This window comes from Mobula birostris, chromosome 1, assembly GCF_030028105.1.
Source record: "Mobula birostris isolate sMobBir1 chromosome 1, sMobBir1.hap1, whole genome shotgun sequence".
Lineage (NCBI taxonomy): Eukaryota > Metazoa > Chordata > Chondrichthyes > Myliobatiformes > Myliobatidae > Mobula > Mobula birostris.
The window spans coordinates 202,100,489-202,118,036 of NC_092370.1; the positions used below are offsets into that span (position 1 = coordinate 202,100,489).

At 41.2% G+C, this 17,548-nt stretch overlaps 1 protein-coding gene across 13 annotated transcripts in view; it reads left to right on the plus strand.

Annotated features, from left to right (window-relative positions):
* Positions 1-485: 485 nt before the first annotated feature.
* The window catches only part of nid2a (nidogen 2a (osteonidogen)), a 133,520-nt gene continuing 116,457 nt past the window's right edge, over positions 486-17,548 (plus strand). For 10 of the 13 annotated variants that reach the window (XR_011887295.1, XM_072268987.1, XM_072269060.1 and 7 more), the window contains exons 1-9: positions 493-789; positions 1,223-1,525; positions 1,943-2,181; positions 2,811-3,331; positions 3,950-4,099; positions 4,211-4,462; positions 6,150-6,350; positions 6,682-6,909; positions 16,904-17,047. Coding sequence is in view for 12 of the 13 variants with exons in the window: in XM_072268987.1 (XP_072125088.1) it covers positions 589-789; positions 1,223-1,525; positions 1,943-2,181; positions 2,811-3,331; positions 3,950-4,099; positions 4,211-4,462; positions 6,150-6,350; positions 6,682-6,909; positions 16,904-17,047 (2,239 nt within the window). In the remaining variant the exon portion in view is untranslated. Of the gene's footprint in view, positions 790-1,222; positions 1,526-1,942; positions 2,182-2,810; positions 3,332-3,949; positions 4,100-4,210; positions 4,463-6,149; positions 6,351-6,681; positions 6,910-16,903; positions 17,048-17,548 lie in introns of all 13 variants that reach the window. The other 3 variants (XM_072269084.1, XM_072269074.1, XM_072269036.1) reach the window with 3 other exon arrangements.

Here is a 17,548-nt window from a genome sequence, read left to right on the forward strand (position 1 = left end):
ATTTGAGTAAGCATAGTTGACCAAAAGCGATTGGTGGCTGATTTACATAAACATATTGGAATCTTGGAATTTGGGCTCATCATCTCTTCGGAAAAAATCAGTCTCCTTCACTTTCTCTACGTGTCACTGCACACGAAAAATACTCGCGTTTCAATAAGTCGCCGCATCATTAGTGCTGGTATAAAATATTCTGGGCATATTTTCTTCTCGAATGGTTTCGTGCCATTCACACAGTTTAACACTTTCGACGACATATTTTCCTTCCTCTCGGTGTTTTCTTTAGTGCGCTACTATTTGAACGAGTAAGTGCGATGAGAAAGTTGAGTATAGACAAAGTAATGGGAACCAGATGTTAACTAACGCAGGAGTGCAGTTCAGCACGTCGATCATTTCAGACATCAGCCAATGAGAGGGCAGAGAATGGGGCATTCCTGCCCCTCTCCTGGGGTTATTGGCTGCAGGGTCTGCGGCAGTTCCGGGGTTAAAATTCCACTAGAGATCGAGCTATAAAACCGGGAGATCAGCGCCCCAAACAGCTTCTTTTTTTTCCCCCTTAACCACCCGGGAACAGAACTATTCGTTTCCACAATGCAAGGAAAGAGATTCGTTTTACTTTTAAAACTTAACTGTATTCTTTGCTTGGTTTCTGCAATTCAAAGAAAGGATCTTTTTCCGTTTGGTCCACACGCAGGGGACCTTACCCTTCAAGAAGGCGACGATGAAACCTCTGCAGTTATAAAACTCAAAAGGCCACTTGTTTTCTATGATACACACTTCAACAATCTTTACGTAAGTTTGCCATGTCTATTTAATATTACGCCCGACTGCAAGCAAAAGTTACGAGACGACCTCGCCCCAAATCAGTGGTTTTGGAGTCTTATCTATAGGTGTGATTTTCAAGGACATTTGCCTTATTAAAATTTAACCTATTTTAGGTGTACCAAGCAACTTTCATCGAACGATTCCAGTAACGGAATCAATGGATATTTATTCTCCCCTTTGGGGACACTGAAACGAAATTGAACCTTGGAATGCTGTTTAACCTGGATTAGAGTTTACTCCTTCCAGAATGTCAGGGAATATTGTATGTCGAAGCAGTAACTGCCCAAGAACAGCACTGTGATTCAAAATAGTTTGGACTGATGCAGCCGGTAAGTTTAAGAGCAATTACTATGGGAAAGGCATCGCAGTGACGGACGGTTGGATTTTTTTTTATCCACAGGTAGGAACGAATGGTATCATCTCCCTGCAAGATTTGCCCAGGGAGACCCAGTATGTAGATGATGGATTCCCATTCGACTTCCCGGTGATAGCGCCCTACCTGTCCGACATCGACACAAGTCGTGGCCGAGGACGGATTTACTACAGAGAAGACAATTCTTCTGATACTCTGGACCGCGCCGGCCAAGAAATCAGGAGAGCTTTTCCTCAGAGCTCAGTCACTCCAACCAATACTTTCATCGCCACTTGGGAGAACGTGGCGCCTTATGAGGAAGTGACGCGTTCGACACCCTCTTCTAACAGGGTAAGATAGTCCGAGAACGTTGGCATTTTATTCACAGCTGCTCTGTAGTGTTTTCCCCTCAACTACTGGTGCTTTAACTGCCAGCTGTGAACCACGTCTAATACTATTTCTATAAGCGATATTTTGTTTTGGAATTAAAGCCATTTGGTTGGAGAGACCCAAGGGTGCTTTTCGCTAAAATGTCCATTTCATAGGAGAGCCGTGGTGGGGAAGGGTAGAAACAAACTTTACACACAGCAGTTACAGATCTCGCAGTATTTGAGACATGTGAAGTATATTTGTCTTCTAAATCCAAATGTGTTTTTAAACGTGTTGCATAATTTTCCAGTACTGATTTTAGGCAGTCATTGCATTTTATTCTGTTTTCGTTTGAAAATACGATGCGAATACATGGAACGCTTACATTTCTTTTTCCAGTTCAACACCTTTCAAGCAGTATTGGCTTTTGATGAATCAAATTCCTATGCAATTTTTCTCTACCCGGAGGATGGGTTACACTTCTTTGGGACACGTCCAAAAGAATCCTACAATGTTCAGATCGAGTTACCCGCTCGGATAGGCTTCAACAGAGGAGAAACAGGGTACACACAATGGAGACGAGAAAGTTCCTATTATAGTGTTACCACCAATGAACAATCTGTTAAACATCTTTATCAGTGAGTACACTTCATTCATGGGTGTTATCAGTGCTGACCATTTAAAATCCCGCCGCTGTTTTGTCTCTTTTATTGCGTGCTTATTTGACCAAAATATTGTTCTCTTTTTGCACAACTAACTTATTTTAAATATTTCTTATTGTGACTTATCGTGCACTGTGCTGCCGTTGCGAACCAAATTTCATGACATGAGTCATTGGAAATAAATCTGATTCTGAGATCTACTGGAATTTAAATTGAAGCTCCTCCTCCAGAATTCCATTTTTTTTTGGGGGGGGGGGAGATTTTATTTCCCCATTCCATTTCTGTAGGCTTCCAGGTGGCTGAAAATCTCTGTGTCGGGGTCTGTTAACATTCAGAGTACGGGTCGGAGGGTACATGAACGGGCAGATGGTGTGAGCCTTTCATTGTTCTCACTGGGCATCTGGGCTCTCTCAGCGAGTGAGTTCCTTTTGCGGGTTGAGCAGTCATGGGCCAGGACCTTGGTTAAGTTAATGAGGCTGTTGCTTTCTTTTGTCCCAGGAGGGTTTTGGGAACATCCTGGAATTGCTTTCTCAGCTTTAAACTCTAATAGCTAAACTTTAGAAATGTATGTAGCAACTGAGCTCTTTATTTTATGAATCCTTTAGGAGGGGCAATTCAGGTACTCGAGGAGTATGGGTTTTTCATATTGGTGGAACTTCATCCTTCAACAATATAATGCAAGCAAAAGCCAGAGTGGACACTTCAGGAGAGGATCATATTGTTACTTTGGATAGTTCCCTGAGAGGTCCAGTTATCCCTGTTGCACAGGAATCTGATTATGCAGAAAATGAAGATTACAACCACCATTATGACAATGAAGAGTCTGAGTACACACCCTCCATTTCCATGGCACCTCATGGAAGAGTTGCTGGTATTCCAGATGATCCACCATATCCGGATGCAGGCATTATTCCATCCTATCCTGAAGGCTATCCCGAGGCGGGTGTCATGTCATCATATCCTGAATCTGGGGCTTTTCCATCATACCCAGAAAGAGGCCCTGAGGTTGGAACCAGGATGAGGTACCCCAATGGATACTCAGAAATTGTGCCTAGAAATCAGTTACCAGTTACATCAGGCAGACATGTTGTCAGCGTGGATGAAGAGGAAGAGCTTGGCACTGGTGGTAAGTGGCTTAGAAAGTTGTTTTCAAGTACTTCTCACTTTATTGTGACTTAGGAGGCCATTCAGCCCATCAGGGTTATACGGGGTTCAGACCAATCCTTGTCAATGGCCTCCATCTGGCCAATTTGTTGATATCCCTCTGATTCTCTACAGGGGGCAGTATACATCAACCACTTAACCCAACAACTGCCGTTTCTTGGGGTGCTGACAGAAACTGCAGCACCCAGAAGAGACCTTAACAGTCACAGGGTGAACACCTCCTCATGAAGGCCTCTATCTGTCACCTGGTCACTGGAATTGAGACAGCTGCACCCCTACTTTGTTACTCCAGTGTAACCACAATATAAGAGTCTGAGTGATAATGTATAGTATCAAATATTAGTTGAAACGGTACTCTTTTTGATAATTATCCGAATTGCAAAATAATAGTAATAACAGTACTATACGATTTATTTGTAGAAATGCTGGATGGGACTTGAAAACTTTACAGTTGTTCCAGAGGCTTAGTGAAGTGCTGGGTTTCCAAATCAATGAGAGATGAATTATAATAGTGTTATCTTTGATAAGAGTTTTGAACATTTTTATATGAATTCTGATGGAAGTACCCCTTGTCCTTCAGTCTTTACTTACAACACAGGCTCAAAGGAAACCTGTGAGAGAAACCAGGAACAGTGTTCCCAGAATGCCTACTGTACTGATTACTCTAGTGGATTCTGCTGCCATTGCCAGTCTGGTTACTATGGCAACGGAAGGCAATGCCTACCAGAAGGTAATTTTAAAAATAGAAAAGTAACTAAGTCAATTTTGAATCTTTTTAAAAGACTTGTGGCAATTGGACCAGCACACCTTGTGCAATGTTTGATTTCATTTCTTTTTTTAGGTGTTACTCAGCGTGTGAATGGAAAAGTAAATGGAAAATTAATGGTAGGAGACAGTCAAAGGCCTGTGGAGTTTAAGAATGCTGACCTGCATGCATATGTAGTTATAAATGATGGGAGATCCTTTACAGCAATTAGCCAAATTCCTGGGTTAGCAGGCTGGGCCATGCAGTCATTGTCGATAATTGGAGATCTTTTTGGATGGCTGTTTGCTTTGCAGCAACCAGGCTTCAAAAATGGCTTTAGCATTGCAGGTAAGTGAACCTACATTGTTCATTTCAAGTGAAAATTTTCAGACCTGGGAAGTGAGACAAATAGTAAGTGAAGTTGTTAGCTCCTGATACTGACTCATTTAATAATTCTTCTTCAAAAAGCCCACCTGGCAATTGAGCAAAACCCCACCCCCAAATTGTTTAGTAAGCATGGTATTGGAGGTCAGTGCTTTGGTACACATAATATTTCAGACACTTAAGCAGAAGATTAACTTAATATAAGTTGAATGCTGTATGGCACTGATTTCAAATGACATTGAGAAGTAGAATACTTTAATATCTGTGCGCAATTGTCCCTTGAGGAAATGATATGAAATAATCGGTTTAGAATGTTAACCTGCCTTTCTCAACCAGGTGTTGACTAAACTGCTATTGGCAACTTTTTAACTTATCTAAGTTTTAATCTTTTTTGTTCCATTTATTTCTCTGTATGCAGGTGAATATAGGGCACTTGTCACTTACTGCTTTTATAACTGCAAAGTTATTTCTGCACAAGGTACCACAAAATTAGAGGTTGGGAGTAGTGAGCTTGGGGAAATGTTATATAGCAATATCGGGATTGGCTAGCTGAGGGCATGCATTTAAAAAGCACATGAATTTCAGAATACACCACAAAATAAATGTTTATGCTGCTATACAGTTATCATGTGAGTGGGTTTGGGGAGTGGTGGATAATGTCATGGCCCTTGTGGGGACATCTCCCAGTCTCCTGGTGCCACACACATGCAGGATGTACCATGCTGAAGTGCAAATTATTGCACCGTGTTTCCAGAGCTGATTGCTGGACAAGATGAGCTGGGTGCAATTCTTTGCTCTTGAACATTAATCCATGCTCTGTGCTAAAACCCACATGAGCTTATTCAGCTGTGCAGAATGAATATAGTTTTTAGAAAAGAATACATTTTTCAAGAGTGACTAGTAAAAGGCTGCCACTGGCAGACGGGTTGCAGAGTTGAGGTCACTACTGGATCTGTATTGATCTTATTGAATGGAGAAGTCGGCTTGAAGTACCATGTAACCTCACCTTCCTATTTGTAGGTACATTTTTAATAGTATAGTAGAGGAATGTCATCTGTGTCTATTTATGCAAATCATATATCCTACATTAGGCTTGCATTCCTATCATACCAATCTGAGATCTGTTGAAATACTTTTTAATCATTTCAGTCATGTCTACCTCTACCAATTTCTCTGGCTGTTCATTCCAGATGACCGGCACCCTCTGTGTGAAAAGCCTTTTTTGTCTTGCACCCCCACCTCTGATCTTTAAATTTCTCCACTCACCTTAAACCTGCGCCCTCTGGTTATAGATTCCTGACTCTCCTGTCCAGGGGAAGATTCTGACTATCTGTCCTACCTCTGTTCCTTACAATTTGATAAATCTCCTGTAGTATCACCACTGTGCCTCCTACATTTCTGTGCTAATTAGCCCAGCCTATCCATTTCCTTGCAACTACAGCCCTGCAGTCCAGACAACAGTAATATTCTCCATTAATGCATGGCATCTACTTTCACATGGAGAAGAATTTGTCACTCAGTTTGGGTGAGAATTCTTGGTTTTTGAAGTGGGCAAAATAAACTGTAACAAATGTAATATCTCAATGTCATTGAGATATACCTAGTAATAATCAATTTCATTGCGTAACCTAACTTTTGCAATTTTCTCTAGGTGCCAAATTTATTCGCAATATTGATATCACCTTTTCTCCGGGTAATAAACAGTTAAATGTAATACAAATAGCTCAAGGTTTGGATGCACAGAATTATCTCAGTGTCACTACCGAGATTGAGGGAGAGTTGCCTGATATTGCTGTAGGAGCTTCAGTCCATATCCAGCCATATAATGAAGTTTACTACCGCTCCAGTTCTGGTATGTCAATGTTAAGTTTTGTATGCAGTAATACTTCTTGAATTTCCAATTTTTTGTGTGAGATTTTCAACTTATGTGGGTCCCTTAAAAAAGCATACTGCTCCACTATTTGTTGAATTGCACCTGAGCAGGCAATTGTTTCAAATAGCTTTTTAAGTCACTTAAGGTTTTATCCTTAAATGAAGCTTTGTAAATGGTCAGTACAATTCTGATTTTGCTTTGCACTTTGCAAATGTAAATTGAATTGCAGATCTTGGTACTTTGTTTCATTCATTTACAATATTCAAATAAAATCAAATATTGTGTCATTTCTTAAACTTCCCCCATACAGCAATTACCTCTACAGCCTACAGGGATTGTTCTGTTGAATCTACGAATGGTGAGACACAGAGACTCCGTTACCAATTGAAGCAGAACATTACCTATTATGACTGTGAGCATGCACCAAAAACCATTCCAGCAGCCCAGCAACTTAATGCAGAGCGTATATTGGTTCTATATAATCAGAGTGAGCAGGTGGTTAGATATGGAATGATCAGCCAGATTGGACCCGTCAGAGGTAGGTGATATGCAGGCTGGAATCTGTTTTTGTGTTGTTCTCTTATTGTCTCTCAGAAAGAATAATGCATTGCAATTCACATGGATTCAGAATGGCTATTCTTTAATAAATCCAGTCCATTTTTCTTCACTTTAAGAAGTCAGAAGGTTAAAATGAATCTTAAACAACACTTGTTTGCACCTGTTGAGGCAGAAGCTTTGATTACTTGATCATCCAATGTACATTTTCTTTCATAGCAGTAACAGAAACTAAAGAGTAATTGCAAGCTGTCTGACCCATAGCTTCTGATTGTTTCAGCATGCAAAGGAAGTACTTGTTCATGTGTAAAAACAATAAACAGACATTCAATAAAGGCAGTGGGCAAGGAGAGAATTTGAATAATGACCTTACACCAAGGTCTCTGGAAGGGGTGAGAAAGTGACTCAGTATGTCAAATTTTAACAAAGCTCTTTTCACTCTGAACAAGCAAGTGAGATGGCCCCAGGCTGAAAATCAACAGTTCAAATTAAATGCATGAGATGTGTCTGCTGGGTGAAGCAGATCACAAGCTTGATAGCATAAAGTTCACATTTTCTTTTGTAGTGTTGAATTGAGAATGGAAGCAAACTTTGAATATTGATACAAACTTGGTTTATTCGTAATTGAAACAGTTTATTAATAGTTATTTGTAACTGCTATGCCTTTTGCTGCTGCAAATTCTACCAATTAAGATTTCTTTCTAATAGGCAAGTGCATCACAATGAATGATTTTCTTTTTCAGCTGAGATCAGTGATATTACTGATCAAAAGCCATTGTAAATGCCAACATTATACTATATATGCAACACACACACAATGCTGGAGGGATTCAGCAGGTCAGGCAGCGTCTATGGAAAAGAGTAAACAGTTGACTTTTCAGGCCGAGACCCTTCTTGAGGATACACACCATATCCCCAGTCTTACTGAAGGGTCCTGGTCCAAAACATTTACTGTCCATTTCCCACCACAGATGATATCTGACCCACTGAGTTCTTCCAACATGCAAACATGAGAAAATCTACAGATGCTGGAAATTCAAGCAACACACACAAAATGCTGGTGGAATGCAGCAGGCCAGGCAGCATCTATAGGAAGAAGTACAGTCGACGTTTCGGGCCAAGACCCTTCGTCAGGACTAACTGAAAGAAGAGATAGTAAGAGATTTGAAAGGGGGAGGGGGAGATCCAAAATGAGAGGAGAAGGCAGGAGGAGGGAGGGATGGAGCCAAGAGCTGGACAGATGATTGGCAAAAGGGATACAGAGTTGGAGAAGGATCATGGGACGGGAGGCCTTGGGAGAAAGAAAGTGGGAGGGGAGCACCAGAGGAAGATGGAAAGCAGGCAAGGAGTGATTGTGAGAGGGAAAGAGAGAGAGAGAAAAAAAGGTGGGGAAATAAAAATAAATAAGGGATGGGGTAAGAAGGGGAGGAGGGGTATTAACGGAAGTTAGAGAAATCAATGTTCATGCCATCAGGTTGGAGCCTACCCAGCTGGAATATAAGGTGTTGTTCCTCAAACCTGAGTGTGGCTTCATCTTGACAGTAGAGGAGGCCGTGGATTGACATATCAGAATGGGAATAGGATGTGGAATTAAAATGTGTAGCCACTGGGAGATCCTGCTTTCTCTGGCAGACAGAACATAGGTGTTCAGCGAAACGGTCTGCGTCAGGTCTCACCAATATATAGAAGGCCGCATCGGGAGCATTGGACACAGTATATCACACCAGCCGACTCACAGGTGAAGTGTCGCCTCACCTGGAAGGACTGTCTGGGGCCCTGAATGGTGGTGAGGGAGGAAGTGTAAGGGCATGTGTAGCACTTGTTCCGCTTACAAGGATAAGTGCCGGGAGGGAGATCGGTGGGAAGGGATGGGGGGGACGAATGGACAAGGGAGTCGCTTAGGGAGTGATCCCTGCAGAAGGCAGAAAGAGAGGGGGAGAGAAAGATGTACTTGGTGGTGGGATCCCATTGAAAGTGGCGGAAGTTACAGAGAATTATATGTTGGACCCAGAGGTTGGCGGGTGGTAGCTGAGGACAAGGGGAACTCTATACCCAGTGGGGTGGTGGGAGGATGGAGTGAGAGCAGATGTGCGTGAAATGAGAGAGATGCATTTGAGGGCAGAGTTGATGATGGAGGAAGGGAAGCACCTTTCTTTTAAAAAGGATGACATCTCCTTAGTCCTGGAATGAAAAGCCTCATCCTGAGAGGAGATGCGGCGGAGACGGAGGAATTGTGAGAAGGGATGGCATTTTTGCAAGAGACAGGGTGGGAAGAGGAATAGTCCAGGTAGCTGTGAGAGTCCGTAGGCTTATAGTAGACATCAGTAGGTAAGCTGTCTCCAGAGATAGAGACAGAAAGATCAAGAAAGGGAAGGGAGGTTTCGGAAGTGGACCAGGTAAATTTGAGGGCAGGGTGAAAGTTGGAGGCAAAGTTAATGAAGTCAATGAGCTCAGCATACGTGCAGGAAGCAGCGCGCGTGCAGGAAGCAGTGCCAATGCAGTCGTCAATGTAGCGAAGGAAAAGTGGGGGACAGATACCAGTATAGGCTTGTAACATGGAATGTTCCACAAAGCCAACAAAAAGGCAGGCATAGCTGGGACCCATATGGGTGCCTATGGCTACACCTTTAGTTTGGAGGAAGTGGGAGGAGCCAAAGGAGAAATTATTAAGAGTAAGGACTAATTCCGCTAGACGGAGGAGAGTAGTGGTGGTAGAGGGGAACTGGTTAGGTCTGGAATCCAAAAAGAAGTGGAGATTTGAGACCTTCCTGGTGGGGGATGGAGGTATATAGGGACTGGACAACCATGGTGAAAATAAGGCCGTGGGGGCCAGGGAACTTAAAATCATTGAAAAAATTCAGAGCGTGAGAAGTGTCACGAACATAAGTGGGAAGGGATTGAACAAGGGGGGAGTGTTGCTCAATCTTATTTATACTATTTAATCAAACTTTCCCTGAACCTATCAGTTTCAATAGGAACTGTGCTATCTCAAACAGGAATGGAGTATGGAGGATGCTAAAGAATAAAACTTCCAGAAGACATCTAGTGGGTGCCTACCTCCTAACCACTTTCACCTGGTCTTGATGATCAGGCCCAAACAGAACATAATCCAAAAATCCAGATCTTGCCTAATTTAAGTGTGTTATTTGTTATCACTAAATATAATGCACCCTACAAATGAACATTTCCTTCTAAATTCAAATTGGTTTTTAATGGTCATAGGATTTAAATGAGTATTATAGTTGCTTGTTATCATGACTTCTATGTATGGCCATTTTTACCTCTGTCCTGAATATTCTTCTCCTATAACACACCCGGATTATTATTTTTTTCTGATGGCTGTTTATTGTACAAATACTTGTTTAAATTTGAAATCTGTATCAATCCATTTATGAAAAAGCATAGTGGTAATGAAGTAATTAGGCATCTTAATAGAAATGCCCAATATTTATCTAGTACTTTTAAAATGAAATGTACAAGATATTTATATATATATAATTTTTGCTGAACAAAAATTGAAACAATATTTTTTTTGTTGGTAGGTGGTGTTTGCTCAAAAAAATTGAAAATAAGTAGACTTGGAGGTGGTTGAGGAGTTAATTCTGTAGAATTTCACAATGTAGAAATTGAAAATGTGAGTTTTAAATCTGGGTCAGCTAGCAAGGAAGAGACGTAAAAGACAGAACCGAGTGAGGTTTCAATCTGAAACCAGGGTTGTAAATTTCAAAATGCAAACTGCAAGGCTGTGAGGAAGCTAGATTTATAAATATCCTTTTTAGGTAAAAACCAAGGGGCACAACTGTAGCTATCAATAAAACTTCAGTAATGTATTAGATCAGAAGATATATGTTGGCCAAAATAACTAATCAGCTTGAAGAATGGAAAACTTCTGAATTCAGCAGAGCAGAACCAAGGCTTCCTTAAGAAAAGTAGAATGTGAGAACAAATGGTAACAGATTACAGGGAGAAAAGGTTGTAGAAGGGTCAATAGCTTTTAATATTACTCTCTTTTGGCATAAAGGGGAAGAAATTGCATTGGTGATAAGAAAATGGTAAATAGATGTTTGACATTTTATGAAGGAAAACTCTCAGATGGTGGAAGACTCCAGGTTAATTCCCTGGGGAATCAATAACCTTTGCCCTCAGGTTTTTAGAAAAATGTGCCTATGGAGAAAGTGCATCTAAGATTTTAATCTAACATTCCATACATTTCAGAATAGATGAGAAGGTGCTCCCACTAATTAAGAAGGGTGGAAGAAAATGTGAGAAGCGTAGACCAGGTAGTCTGACATCAAAAGCAGGAAAAATATTGGAATCCATTTTGAAGAAAGTGATAAGAGGAGAGGGCACTTTTTTGAAAGGAAAATGGGCAGTTTTTGAAGTTGTAGTTGGAGCTGAAGCTAGCTAAATGGCAATGAAGTGGCACAAAAGATTTTCAAATGCAATTGAGGTACAGGGCAGCACGGTAGCGTAGTAGTTAGTGTAACACCATTACAGTGTTAGTGACCCGGGATCTGTTCCCGCTGGTGTCTGTAATGAGTTTGTACATTCTCCCCATGGCTGTGTGGGTTTCCTCCAGGTGCTCTGGTTTCCTCCCATATTGCAATGGATTATGGGTTAGTAGGTCAATTGGTTATGTGGGTGTCATTGGGCAGCATGGGGTCATTGGCCCGGAAGGGCCTGATACGGTGTGGTATCTCTAAACCAAAAATATAGATGGTATTGAGTATAATATAATGGTATGAGTTTAGGATTTCTGAACAAACAAGGTAGAACTGCATGTATCCTTTTTGGGGCTATGAGGCTGTTATGAATGGTGTGCTAGAAGAATGGCATCAGAGCCCTAGTCATTTGCAATCTTTTCTCAATGATTTGGTGGAGAGATACATAATATCCATTTTTCTGATATGAAGCTAGATAGAATTGTAGACTCTGAGAGGCTTTGGGGGAGATATGGATCCGTAAATTGAATGCGCAATGTATGGCAGATAGAACAAAGTATTAAAAATGAGGTCATGTGGTGGAAAAATTTTTTTTTAAAGTTCCTCATTTGAAAAGTGAGAATTTGAAAAGAGCTGATTTTCAAAGGAACCAAAGTGTCCCTATACACAAACTGTCTCAAAGTTAAGGTATAGTCATATCAAAATTTAAGACCATAAGACATAGGAGCAGAACTGGGTCATTTGGCCCATCGAATCTGCTCTGCTATTCCACCATGCTGATTTATTATCCCTTTCAACCCCATCCTCCTGCCTTCTCCCCATTACTTTTGATGTCATGACAAATCAAGAACTTATCAACCGCCGCTTTAAATATACCCAGTGGCTTGGCCTCCACAGCCATCTGTGGCAATCAATTCCACAGATTCACCACCCTCTGGCTAAAGAAAACTTTTCTCATTTCTGTGCTAAATGGATGCCCCTCTATTCTAAGGCTCTGCCCTCTGGTCTTAGACTCCCCCACAATAGGAAACATCCTCTCCACATCCACTCTATCTAGGCCTTTCAATATTAGATGGGTTCCAATGAAATCTCCCTCATTCTTCTCAAGACCAGTGAATACAGGCCTAGAGCTCCTCATTCATTAACACTTTCATTCCTGGAATCATTTTCATGCACCTCCTCTGGACCCTTTCCAATGCCAGCACATTTCTTAGATAAGGGGCCCAAAACTGCACATTATATTCCAGTGTGGTCTGACCAATGCTTTATAAACCCTTAGCATTACATCCTTGCTTTTATACTCTAGTTCTCTTAAATTGAATGCTAACATTGCATTTGCCTTCCTTACCACCAACTCAACCGGCAAGTTAACCTTTAGGGAATCCTGCATGAGGACTCCCAAATCCCTTTGCACCCCTGATTTTTTTGAATTTTCTCCCTGTTTAGAAAATAGTCACCACCTTTATTCCTTCAACCGAAGTGCATGACCACACACTGCCTTATACTATATCTCATTGCCATTTCTTGGCCCTTCTCCAAATCTCTTTGTCCTTCTGCAGACTCCCTGTTTTCTCAATACTGTCTTCCCCTCCACCTATTTTTTTATTGTCTGCAAACTTGGCCTCAAAGCCACCAATTCCATCATCCAAATCATTGACATGAAATGTGAAAAGAAGCAGTCCCAACACTGACCCCTGTGGAACACCACTAGTTAACAGCAGCCAACCAGAAAAGGCTCCCTTTATTCCCACTCATTGCCTCCTGCCAGTCAGCCAATCTTCTATCCATGCTAGTATCTTTCCTGTAATATCACAGACTCTTATCCTGTTTAGCAGCCTCATGTGCAACACTTGTGAAAGGCCTTCTGAAAATTCAAGTAAACTCCCCTTCGTCTTCTATCCAGTCTGTTATTTCCTCAGAGAATTACAACAGAGGTCAGGCTAAATGACCTTTAATTTCTTTTCTTCTGCTTCACTTCTTAAAGAGTGGAATGGCATTTGCAAATTTCTAGTCCCCAGGAACCATTCCAGAATCAAGATCACTACTAATGCCTCCACAATATCTTCAGCTACCTCTTTCAGAAACCTGGGGTGTAGTCCACCTGGTCCACCTGACTTATCTACCTTTTAACTTTTCAGCTTCCAAAGCATCTTCTCCCTAATAATGGCAACTTCTGTCCCCTGACACTCCTGAATTTCAGGCATTCTGCTAGTGTCCTCCACAGTGAAGACTGATGCAATAGACATAAACTTGCCTGCCATTTCTTTGACCCCTTTACTAACTCTCCAGCATCATTTTCCAGCAGTTGAATATCTACTCTTGTCTCACTTTTAATCTTTATACAGTATATCTGGAAAAAGTTTTCATATCTCGTATCCTCATTGATGTTATTGACTAGCTTACCTTCATATTTAATCTTTTTTTCTCTTTATGCCTTTTTAATTACCTTCTGTTGGTTTTTAAAACTTCCCAAACCTCAAACTTCCCACAAAGTTTTGCTCTATTATATGCCTTCTCTTTGGCTGTTATGTTATCTTTAGCTTCCCTTGTTGTCATCCTGCCTTTAGAATACTTCCTTTCTTTTGGGATGTATTTATCCGGTGACTTCCAAATTCCTCCCAGAAACTCCAGCCATTGCTGCTCTGTCATCATCCCTGCTAGTGTCCCCTTCAAATCAGCTTTGGCCAGCTCCCCTCTGTAATTCAGAATCAGGTTTATTATCATCAGCATGTGACGTGAAATCTGTTAACTTAGAATCAGGTTTATTATCACTGCATGTGATGTGATTCCTTTTATTCCACTGTAATACTGATATATTGACATCAGCCTTTCCCCCTCCGATTGCAGGGTGAATTCTATCATATTGTGATCAACACTTCCTAAGGGTTTCTTACCTTAAGCTCCCTAATCAAATCTGTTTCATTACACAATACCCAGTCCAAAATAGCTGTTCCCCTAGTGGGCTCAACCAGGAGCTGCTCTAAAAGGTCATCTTGCAGGCATTCTACAAACTCCCCCTGTTGGGATCCAGTACCAATCTGATTTTCCCAATCTACCGCATATTGAAATCCCCCATGACTATTGCAACGTTGCACTTTTGACATGCCTCTTCTACCTCCCATTGCAATTTGTACTCCACATCCTGGCTATGGATAGGAGGCCTCCCAGCAGGGTCTTTTTATCCTTGCAGTTTCTTAACTTTGCCCACAAGGATTCTATATCTTCTGATCCTATGTCACCTCTGCCTAAGGTTTTGATTTCATATTTTACCAACAGAGCCACGCTACCCCCTCTGCCTATCTGCCTACCTGTCCTTTTGATACAGCATGCGTCCTTGAATGTTAAACTCCCAACTCTAACCTTCCTCAAAGTTGCGTTCAGAATTAATGGAGGAGGCATTCCACAAAGTAATTACACTAGCTATGGTTGGCCTCTCCAGAGCAGAAAAGATTGTTTTCTCCCTGAAGATAGTGAAGTTTTGGAACTCTACTTGGAGTTGATTCAGTGAGCATATTAAAGGATCTATAGATTTGGGTATTCAGGAAATCAAAGCATATAGGGTCAGAGCAGGACAATGATCAGCCATGATTTTTTTTGGAATAATAGAGTACACAAGGGACTGAAAGACTTGTTGATTTGTTTATCTTGTCAGTTGGTGTGCATTAGATTATCAGTGACAAGATTTTGGTGGGTTCAAATTGTATGGACAGTGAAAGGTAGGATTAGTCCAGTAATACCAAAAAATATATAGATGTGAGTTTGGCAAATATTGCAGAGGTAGAGATAGATATATTTAACAGTACATGGATTTGTGATTAAAATCTTATCCTCTAACAAATAACTCAGCATGGATAACCAGTCAAGCTTCATCAGTTACCAGTTAACTTGTTGAAGTTAAGGTCTAAGGACATTGGTGGGAGAATCGATTTGTACCAATCATTAAGCAATTATTTATGTTTATAGCTGCACTAATCCCATTTTGTTTCCCCTCTTCCTCTCCCCTCTAAATTCTACCACTCACTTACACAGTAGGGACAATTCAGTGATCAACCCCACCACTAACTGGTACATTTTTGGGGAAATGGGAAGAAGTAAGAGCACCCAGACGAAGCCTATGCAGTCAGAGAAGTTGGAAACCTCATACAGATGGCAACAGAGGTTGGGCAACTGGAACTATGCAGCTGCTGCTCTTTCAGTTGTATCTCTGTGCTATCCCAGTTGACAACTTAAAAAAAAATTCCCCCTTTTGTTGGATAGAAATGCTCATGGCCAATTATCTTGGCACTAATTCTACCCTTTTTTGTGCCAGTTCATCATCTGTGCCAGAACAAGTTGTTTCATCTGTCAGTGTTTTACTTAATCAGCCATGTATTGAATTCCCTGTTGTGTAAACTAATGGTCAACCACCACCAAATACACACACACTGCACTCCACTATCGGCATTTTGAAATGATTGTTTGATTTACAACTGCCTCGTCTGCTCTTTCATCCCTATCCATTGCTTCCCTTCATGTGACACTTTGCCGTGCCACTGCAGAAGAGCAACTCACGTGCTTTTAGCCCTCCCCACCAGCTAGGAATCCAAGTGGTCTTTCCAGGTGACATGCATTTCCCTCAGTCTAATGTACCGTCTTCTGTGGTCTCCTCCACTCTGGATTAGCCAAACACTGGTTGGGCAATCACTCTGTGGGGCACTGGCTCTCACTCTTCAGGAGTCAGCACTAGCTGTTTATCGCCAACTACTTTAATTCCTTATCCAGTTGCCGATCTGAGTGTGGCTTCCTACTCTTTTAAAACATGGCCCAATACTTGCTTTAGAAACATCATTGATTTTGTCTTGTGGTGCATGGCAGCCCGCAGGACTTGACTAAATCCCCCAACTTTCGGTAACCTCACACCCTCTATTTGTTTCAGAATTGGTCTCTTTTCGCTTCTGTCCTTTTCTCTTTCTTTCATTTGTTTAGTCTGGCCTGCTGGGCATATCTCATTGTACAGATTATAAATATTAACACAGAAACTTATAACTGCTTCTTACTGCCACATTAATTCACCTTTGTTCCCTCCATTGCCCTGTCTCATCTTCTACGTGGGCTTCTTTCGCATTTCAGTTTTCATCGTGTCCCAGTGACACTGAAATGTTAAGTTTCTCTTCCTATGGATAGCAACACACACAAAATGCTAGAGGAACTCTGCAGGCCACGGCCCATCTATGGAAAAGAGTAAACAGTCACTATCTTGGGCCGAGACCCTCCATCAGGATTGTTTACTCTTTTCCATAGATGCTGCCTGTTCTGCTGAGCTCCTCCAGCATTTTGTGTGTAGAGTATTACTTTGATTTCCGGCATCTGCAGGTTTTCTCTTGCTTGTCTTTCCATGGATGTTGTTTGACCATTAGTGTTTCCAGCATTTCTTGGTTTTGACTCCAATGAAGGTGCTTTCATGTCTTTTAAATATGATTTAGCTAGTCTCTTAGAATTGTATATGTTTTATCATGATATTTATTTTTTTTTACCTTTTTCAAATATTCTGCACAGATAACTCCAGGCTTGTACGAGTTAATCCGTGTCAGGATGGAACCCATGGCTGTGATCCAAAAGCACAGTGTTACCCAGTGAATGACCATGATCACATCTGTACATGTGCACCAGGCTATGAAGGAGATGGCAAAGTTTGCACAGGTACATGAAGTGATGGAGATGCAAGAAATTACAACTGCTGGAATTCTGGAGGAGCTCAGTAGATAAGGTGGCGTCTGTAGTTGGAGATGGAAAATCAGTGTTTTGAGTTGAGATCCTTTGTCTATTTCCCTCCATAGATGCCACCTGACCTGTTGAGTTCCTTCAGATTTTTGCTATATGTGAAATAAATATGATATTGGTGTTCTACAGTACTGTGACCTTTTCTGAGCATCTTTTAGTTTTATTTCATTCTAACTGACCATTCTTGGACAAATGTTGAAAAAGGCACATTTGCATTTTAGGTCCTTGAATGCCATACCGAATAAAATAGTTCCTTGTGATGTGTAGGCGCACACTGAAATAATTTGGTCCCACAGATGTCAATTAAGTTAGTTGTGAAATTAACTCCTACTAAGAAAGAATAGGGAACAAGATTGGTACCTCAATCTCCCAGTGGCCACACATTTTAATTCCACATCCCATTCCCATTCTGACATGTCT